At 34.6% G+C, this 9,751-nt stretch overlaps 1 protein-coding gene across 1 annotated transcript; it reads right to left on the reverse strand.

The window, feature by feature from the left end:
• Positions 1 to 776: 776 nt before the first annotated feature.
• Positions 777 to 4,458, reverse strand: LOC107495951 (nuclear transcription factor Y subunit A-1). Its single transcript, XM_016117185.3, has 6 exons — positions 4,257 to 4,458; positions 3,183 to 3,461; positions 2,929 to 3,032; positions 2,659 to 2,730; positions 2,303 to 2,467; positions 777 to 1,608 (listed from the first exon to the last, which is right to left on the reverse strand). The coding sequence occupies exons 2-6, from the start codon at positions 3,457 to 3,459 to the stop codon at positions 1,207 to 1,209; spliced, it is 1,020 nt and encodes a 339-aa protein (XP_015972671.1). The 5' UTR covers positions 3,460 to 3,461; positions 4,257 to 4,458; the 3' UTR covers positions 777 to 1,206.
• Between the last annotated feature and the right edge of the window lie 5,293 nt (positions 4,459 to 9,751).

Raw genomic sequence — 9,751 nt, forward strand, 5'->3', positions numbered from 1 at the left:
GTATTATTAATTGTTAAAAAACATAAAATATATACTAAATGAAAAATTATTAAATTTTAAAAATAAAATACTTCATTTTTTTAATTATGTTTGCAAAAAATTATATCAAAATTCAATCTCTAAAATAATTTTTTAAAATATATATTTATTATTGAATATTTTTATCATATTTTAAAATTATTTGAAGACATTTTTTCAATAACAAAATTTAAATGCATTTTTCATGGTTTAAAATTTTCAAAATCATAGAAACCTATTTGTCCCAGTCTCCAAAACTTGACATGTCATTGTGACAGGCACTCAGCTATTTTTTAGGCGTTAACGAATCAAAGCAATAGAAAAAACCAATCCGTTTAAGATTAATTTTTAGAAATGACATCACAAAAAAAATTCCTTCTTTGAATAATTAGTTACATACCTGAGTTGTATTGCTAGTGACGGATTAAACACCAAGCTAATTGATTTCTGTTAACCGTATTGCTGATAAAAAAGTTACTGATCTACCACTGAAGAATACACCCAAAACTTTCATTTAACTCCTACTCAACTATAGAAAAGATATAAACTACATGAATAAAATAATAATAATCATAACTAATGCCAATATTTTGTTATTTACACTACTATATTTGCACTTTTAAAATCTAAATATCTTCCAATTTGTGCACTTGTAAATTTTCTACTCTATGTAATTATCCTCCATAACTAACTTCACCAAAGCACTGCTAAAACTTTATAACACAAGCCCAACAAATAATGTTATGTGACCAGATTCATGAGTCAAATTGTCCTATGATGTCTCATCACGTTAACATTAAACAACCGGTGAGGTTACACAAGCTAAGAAAACCAGTCAAACTGAGAGTTGGTACATCAATAGTTTTGTTCCCATCAAAGTCTTCTGATCTGACCATCCATCTCGGCTTGAGCTCTCACTAACACTATTCACTCTGTACAAAATGCAAAAAGAATGAGAAAAGAATGGAGGATTGATTTTTGACTTCAACAGAAATCACATACCCCAATCACCATCATTCTTTCCCCAAACATCATTTCACACCATAAACAGAAACAAAGCCAAGAATGATTTGCCGCTTGGCATGTATATTTGCCAAGAATGTTTTACAGATAACCAAGGTATTCATCCAATATATGACACTAGGATACAAACCAACCTTGGCATCTATACCCCCCGCATGCAGGGGTCTACTGAATAGCAAGGCGCCTCGCCGATGCGTGCTCGTTGGTGATGCTTCCCCGTTGCTGACCCGAACAGTCCCCTTCGTCCACTCTGTCACCAGAATGCAAATGATAAGATTGCAAACCATTATGACTGTGGTAGGAGCCACTGCCATTTTCGTATTTGTCGTGCACTTTCGATCCCCTTGCATTTAGTTGCACATTGGGAGAGTTCCAAGTTTGATTGGAATCGCAAGGCAAAGGTTCAGAACCAGATGAACTGATTGACTGTGATGACAGGACTGGACCTGAACCATCCTTTTCCTTGCCCTTGTTTGAGCCCTCAACTTCAGATTTCTTTGCAAAACGCCCTCCGGTACCCCTTGCCCTTCTCATAGCATGCTGATGCCGAGATTCATGAAGATATGGCTGAGCAGAACAGATGTTAACAGAGTGTGAAGGAGGATGCCAGATGTGAATGTAGAATACATAAAAGCATGACCATAGAACTAGTAAAACCAAATTCTACATGTTCTTCAAAACATACTTGAATGGTTCATGAGCAGAGTTTATCGAATATAAGCTCTTAACTCTATAATTGCTTTCATCGCTTTTTAAGTCCATATACAGGTGACTTCTAATGATGTCAGAATTCTATTTGCAATCACAACCATGGTTCAGGAAAAAGCTACAAGAGTATTTTGAAAAACCAATTAGCAAAGAACAAATCACAATGACAAACCTATTGCACTCACAGATTAAGTCAGTGGAGTGCAAATTATGGCAAACTCATTTTTTAGGATTCAAACAAATGTTGAAGATTTGAGGTGAAGGAGCTTTACACTAGATTCTCTTATTTTAACCTTGTTTAATGGCCAGCAATTACTAGGCTTCCTTTCTACTTATCTTGTGCTATGCCAGACATTCTCAGATAAATTGAAATCCCTTCATGTCCTAACAAAAAGTTTTTAGCCAAACAAAGTGCAATATGAGGTTTACTGTTGTAGAAGGCAACATAGCAGCACTAAATTCTCACACTTGAAAACTGTGATTAGGTAGCACGTATACAATACAAAGGCAGTACCACAAAGATAAGAATAGCAAATACGCACAAAGGCAATACCTTTCTGGATTTTATTAGCTTCTTTTCAAGTTCTGCTTTTGCTCGAGCCTGTCTTCGCCTCAGAATTCCTTGGTATTGCTTAGCATTCACATAAACAGGCTCTTGTGCCATCTCAAGAGGCAATGGCATTCTGGCATGGGGCATTCCTATAAAAGGAGCAAATCCCTGATGGTAAAAATAAATAAAATATGGTTACTTATCTCACTGTTACCTGCATATTACCATTGCTTTAAAGAAACAGAAAAATCAACGAGAGACGAGATTACTATGAACAAAAACAAATCATGATGCTAGTTATCACCTGCACATGAAGTAACATTTAATCACATGTACCAACAATGATAAACAACACATACCAATTGCTGGGGTCCATAAGCTGCCATCATGCCCCCATAGTACGGATCTTGATAAGGATTTGTAGCACATGCCTGCATTGAAAGAATTTAAACAAAGTTAGGAGTTCCATTCTTCCTAAAACAGAAAAGCCCACATCTATAAATTCCAAAATAACAAAATCTCCATAAAAGAGATATGTAATAGGCACATATTTATGCCATTGAAACAAGTCATTGATATTTACAACATCCATGTTTTATATCTTTATAACAAAAAAGGAAAGTACATACAATTGAATGACCAACGAGTTCCAGCTGTGGAGCCTGAGCGAGGCCTTCTTCGCGCATTGAAGGTGCAGAATGCTGCATCCCTTGGTTTTCTTGCCCATAATTTCCTATGGAAAAGACGCATGATATTTAATCTCACATATATTTGCATAACTTCATGAAAAAAGTGCATGATTATAATTTTTAAGTGCCAATTCATCTTTTTTATCTTCTCTTAGTTTAACGTTTGTAAATAGCTAGAAATAACCTCAAAGCACCTGATTGATTAGGATCGGCAGGTTGTGAATCCTTGGCAGCATCATCATCTTCCTCATTCATCCCACTATTGGATAAGGACTGACCTTCCTCATTGGATTCTGATTCACCATTAGGGCATTCAAGAGAGGAGGAATTGGATGCATTTGCACCAGGCATTGCTTGAGGGATAGCACTGTAGCCACCACCATGCCACCAAGGCTCAGAACAAACACCACTAGGTTGAAAGGAATGTGGATCCGACCTCAGTCGATTTGCAGTTTCAGACTTGGACTGCATATCTTTAGATCACACAACTTATACCAATTACATAAATTCCATTCCTCATACTAAATCAAAGCTGAATAATTCTAGAAACAACAAGAAAGAAATCATTGGGATAACACAGATTTTATTTTCTACAGAATGTTATACAAGAAACTTGACAACCCAATGAAATAAATTATGATTCACTTTGAAATAGCAAATTATAAATCCTTGGCCAGCACAATTCAATAAACCTATTCATATTAACCTTAGAACAACATCAACCAACAGCTTCAGTAAAAGATATAAACAAAAGGAGCATAATTCTGAGACTATGTTACAAATCCTGTTAGTCATATTCAGTGAGTTAACCAAACAGAACCACAAGACATGCCAACGCATGCAACCTAACTGTCTGCCAGACAACGCAACACACTCCCCACGAAGCACCTAGAATTTCCCCAATTTTCCCACCTAATTACACTACCTTAATAGACCCAATTTCACCTTGTTCCCCCAAATTCCCACCCAACCCTAGCTCACATAAATCCTTAATCCGCCATAGCAAACAAAAAATAGTCGTTTCATGATTCCTCACAAGAATTCTCACAGCACAAGCCATGCAGCTACAGAATTATTCAACCCGGATTGAAAAGACCTTAAACGCACAAATTTCACCCCCTCAAGTACAAACGCAAAACCCTAATCCCCAACCAAAGAAACGAATCAACAAGACAAAATCAAACCAAATTCACCTAATCAATCAATAATTTTCAAAAGGGAACAACAAAACAACGGAAATTGAGCCAAAATCAAAGCAATCGACTCACCCGGGAAGAACCACAACCAGAAAACCCTAGATTTTGGGTCCTCAGAATCTGACAGAAAATTCAAAAGCGCTAATCTGATTCCCCTCTCTCTCTCTCTCACACACGCACTCGCACACTCTCTCTCTCTCTCTCTCTCTCTCTCTTCTCCTCTCAGTTACTCTCAATTTAGCAGAAGAAAAATATTAATACAAATAATTAAAAGAGAACATAAAAGGATAAGAAAATAAATAAAATAATAATTTGTAACCCTCAAAAAGTCTTGGTCTTTTAAAAGTCTCTAGTCCCCTTCCTCTTCTTCTAAAGTGCACGTTGCGTTACTTAAATCTTTCTTAGTAAGTGACAAAGGTAATGATGACGTCACCTAAATGTGGGGTCCATGAGGTTCTACTGCTGGGGGGCACGTGGCGCTTAGCGGGAGAAGGGGGACCGAGTGAGCCGGTGGAAGAGCGAAGCGTTTGGTGTGCGAGAAGCTGTGAAGTGCAAGGGGGAACCGGCGATAGCGGGTTGGAGAGTGGGTGAGGGGACTGATGACTGCGGGTAAGGGTATCAGGGCCCCTTCTATGAAAGGAAATTGTGGCCCACGTGACACGCACTTGACTAGCAGGAATCCGCGAAACGCGTGGCCTCTATGAGGGGACCACATCGTCCCAAACTTGACAGCAACCTTGACCACGTGTCCTCTTCTTGAGCTGCAAAAATGTCCTTCTTTTCTTTGTTTTTTATTTCTTTATAATTATAAAATGTAGTATTAAATTAATTTTCTTGAAAGCAATTATTGAGTGAATTTTCTCCGTTTATATTGAATTTTTTAAATAAATATTTCTTTTTTTATTTCTCAATATACGTATTTACAAGTAAATTATTAATTTAAATATTATTACTTATCTCATTTATATTATAAACGAGTTGATAATATATGTAAACGAAATAAAACACGTAATTGATAAACGTGTCATGGGGGCATATTTATTGTGTAACTGCACTTATGTAAACGAGATAAGCGCAAACAGCACTTATATATGTAATTCGTTCACAACAAATGGGTTGGATTGTATGAGAGATATGATGATACTACAAATAAAATTACTATCTAATTGTCGATGATCTTAAGACATACTATAGCTAAATAAGTGTGCGGTCCTCCAAATTTATGCATTTCCCTATCAAATTAACATAAAATGGGATCGTTATTTCGGTATACCTCCATCCCAAATCAACCATAAAAAGCTATAAAAGTGTAACTTCAAACATCATAAACTGACTTACAAATACTAAAGATTTTGACAGGTGTAATACGGAGACTCCAAATACATTTTGATGCGGTTTGCCTGCAATGTACGTGGTATTTTGCTCGATAAGACTCAACAACTCTATACTCAGCATTCCTTTTAATACTGTAATTCTTTATACCTAGCATGACAGCCTCCATGTTTTTTAATCTGTGCGTAATGCAAAATTCTACACCATCGTCTGCATTATAATCATCTCCCCCGTATTAAAAAATGAAATATCTTTATGTATCGCGCCAAGATTCAACGTGTGAGAGTGGTTAGGTACAATAAATAACTCCAAAACTGGCTTCAGGACAGGTAGAAGATACCGAATTGTTCCACCGACCGAGGTCTCTAGTACAATCTCCTCATCATCCAAAAAAAAAACACTTTTGTCGCTCTCGACAACGTATTCTTCATTCGACTCCTCAGTATCCACCTCCATATGTTCCACTAGACTAGCACAATATAGAGTTGGTGGTGCAAGAGGTGAGTTGTCTTGGACAAAAGTCGAGTATCCAGAACCACCACCTATGGCACCAACCTCCACAGCAAGCTTCATCACTTGTTGGACCATGATTCTCCCATGAACATCAAACATCAATCGCACACGCTCATCGTCATCCAACCAAAAAACACGAAATCAAAATATTCTATTTTTCATCGGTGCTAACAACTTATATTAATCGACGAGTGTCCAGTAGATTAAGATTTTCACTCTCAAAAGTAACTCCATCGTCACCCATACTTATATGAGAATTAGAATATACACTCATAAAAATATATTCAAACACTCTTACTAAACCTTTTGAGAGAACAAAGAAGAAAAAATAGTAAGAAGAAGTGATTTGCTTGTAGTCAACACCACTACTTGCAAATCATTTTATAGCTGAATTATATTTGTCGTATTATATCTCGTTTACAGTATAAATGACTTTAGTATAACTTTATCTCGTTTACAGTATAAATGAGTTAGTAATACAATTATAAACGTGATACGTTGAAATCCAACTCCGACATGTGTCTCATGTGCACCCAATTTCTTTGGATAAATTATGTGTCTTATCTCGTATAAATGAGATATGTAAATTACCAACTCATTTATACCGTAAGTGAAATAAGTAATAATGCTTCAATTGGTAATTTATCTGTAAATTATGTATATCGATAAATAAAAGAAATAAAATATTTATTTAAAAAAATCTGTTTTATTCTATTACCATTTTTTACTATTTTAAAAGGTGTAGTCCAATGGGGTTGGCAATAGTCTAAAATAGAATTTAGACTCTATCTTAACTCTGTTTACAAATTTAAAATTTTTTAAAACCCAATTTTACTCTACTCTTAATTTTATGCAGTGTTTGGTTCAACAGAATATGGGGGGAAAGAAAACACATGAAAAGAAATTGGGTGGAAAATTAAATTTTGCTCTGTTTAGATCCCCAAAGAAAATGAAGAGAAATGAAAAGAGTGGAGTGTCGTAAAGCATAATATTTTCTCTTCTCCTATGAGATGAAAACGGATAAAAAAGAACAAATAAAAACACAATTATGTATTTGCCCTTTTAGTAAATAGAGAATTAAAATTTCCCAATTTACTTTCATCCAAATCTGAAAACTTATCTCGTGTCTTCTCTCTATTTTCTAACCAGCGCCACCCAGGTCTTATTGTCTCATCCACAATGCCGTCGCGGCATCATTATCGTCATCACAGGTCCATCGCAACTACATCTCTTCTTACTCAAGACAAATGTGAGTTTTCTGTCGTTTTCTTTGTTTCTCCCAAATTTCCTTCAAATCGATGCTTTGCTTCTTCAGTTGAAGTTGTAGAGGTTTTTTATCCATTTTCTGAGTTCTATAATTATGGATTCTTCTTTAATTTGAGTTAGCTTAGATGGATCGTCGTAGAAAGCGATCATGCAAGCACGTTTTTATTTTTTTGGAACGCAACTTTTCTGTTTTTTTTAGTTGGTTCATTATTTTTTACATGTGTGAGAGGGGTCTATGTTAGGTTTAATTCATGCTGCAACTGATTTTGGGTATAAAAATAAATCCCCCCAAATGATGTGAAATATGACAAATTGGTTATGGTTGTATACACTGCTACAGTAGTTGTTCCATGATTGAACTAATTCATTATTGAATTAATTGATGATACATACCAATGATTACTTGAGATGATGTTGGGCTATTTGCTATATATGACGCAATAAGTTGATGATAATATATGTGAATTATTTGAGTGATTTGTGGTTGGATTGCTATGTGGAGTAGTGAAGAGATTTTTGATTTCATATGAGTATGCCTAAACGTAAAAGTGACAAAAAATGGTGATTTATTAATTCTGAGTATTTGGGACTGATTTAATATTTTCAACAAATCACAATAAATAAAAAAAAAGTTAGAATGCAAGATTAGAGTGAGTAAAAAGTTAGGAATCAAATTTTGTCCTCTCAAAATCCGAAGTTACATGTTGCAGTCTTGCAGAATTATGCAGTTTTGGACAACACTTTGTGAACAAAATTGGGAGCAATCTAGCAACTCAAAACGAGTGAAGTTATTTTTTTATGAAATCTTCAGATGTCTAAATTGTTCTCCTAAAATTTCAGAATTTTTTGATACGTAGTTTGGGAGATATGATTTTTAGAAAATGGACATTTTCTGCAAAAATAATGTTGTCCGAATTCTGGAACAGCAATTTCAAAATCACATATCTCGAGACTCTGAAACTTTTTCGAGATGCAACCAAAGAAGGCTGAAATATTAGGATGTGTAGTATTTTATGTCCAAATTTTAGGACGATTCAAGTTTTGTAGAGAAAGGTGTGCCTTTCGAAAGTAGAGTTGTTCACTGTTATGACAGCACCCTTTCTTTAAAATAAAATAATATTTGGAGAGGCATAACTTTTTCTAGAGACGTAAAAATGCTCAAGGACTTAAAATGGATAACATATTGGTAAGTGTAGTTCAACCACACCAAAATTTAGGAGAATTCAACCAAAGATGGATTTTATATAATTTTTTTAAATTAGTTACTGCTTGCTGTTTTTTTTTTTTTTAAGTGTACTAAATTAGTAGCTGGTTTTCAAAAAATCATATGATATTAAATTCTTAGGACGCAGTTGCGAAACAAAAACCAAAGTAAATTTTAGGATTCCTATTTGAAATAAATAATAATTTATTTGGATTTTCTTTTTTTCCTTTATTTTATATGTATAATACATTAGGTACATGTATAATATGTTATACCTCTTATATTTGCATATATGTGTAATAATATATTAAGTATATGTATAATATGTTATATCCTTTTTGTCACTTTTTGAGTGTTTTTATTATTGATATGTCCACTCTGAATATTATATTTTCATTGATGGATACTGAAAATTTTGAAGATAAGAATTTTGAAGATAGAACAAACGTCATATATGAATCAGACTTTTAAGTAAATCAAATCACTTCTATTGACCAATATCATCCTGAACCAATACAAAACTTAACTCTATTAGTGAAGAGTTAGAAAAGAGACAACATATCTGTGTCACATCTGTTTCATGTGTTACCGCGCATGCATTGTATACTTTGGAATTATTGTCACAATATAGGCCTAGACAAATTAATGACGATAACTTGAAAAGAGAAATTAGGCGTACTCAACTATTGACACAGTTATTGAAATCTGAAAAATACCAAGATGTCATACGTATGGGCCCTGAAACATTTAGGCAGTTGTGTCAAAAACTAAGAGGAATTGGTAGAGTAAAGGATTCAACTCGCTCTACGGTTGAAGAGCAAGTAGCTAAATTCCAACATATTATAAGGCATAATGTGAAAACTAGAACCATGTCTTTCTTCTTTCACCGTTCAGGGGAGATAATTAATCGTCACTTTCACAACGTCCTACATGCTATTCTATCGTTAGAGGGAGACTTCTTCAAGCAACCGTCTGGTGAGGGTGTTTCTTATGAAATATTTCATAATAGTCGATTCTATCCGTTTTTCAAGGTACTAAATCCTTTAATTTACCTGCTAAATTATATGTATCTGTCAACAAAATAATTATAAAAATATTATATTAATATGTTAACATACTTTCTAAAAAAGGACTGCATTGGAGTCATAGATGGTACTCATAGCGTGTCAAGGTACCAAGGGTGGAAGCTCCTCGTTTTCGCGGAAGAAAATATCACCCCACACAAAATGTGTTAGCTGCCTGCGGGTTTGAT

The sequence above is a fragment of the Arachis duranensis genome, chromosome 1, assembly GCF_000817695.3.
Source record: "Arachis duranensis cultivar V14167 chromosome 1, aradu.V14167.gnm2.J7QH, whole genome shotgun sequence".
NCBI lineage: Eukaryota > Viridiplantae > Streptophyta > Magnoliopsida > Fabales > Fabaceae > Arachis > Arachis duranensis.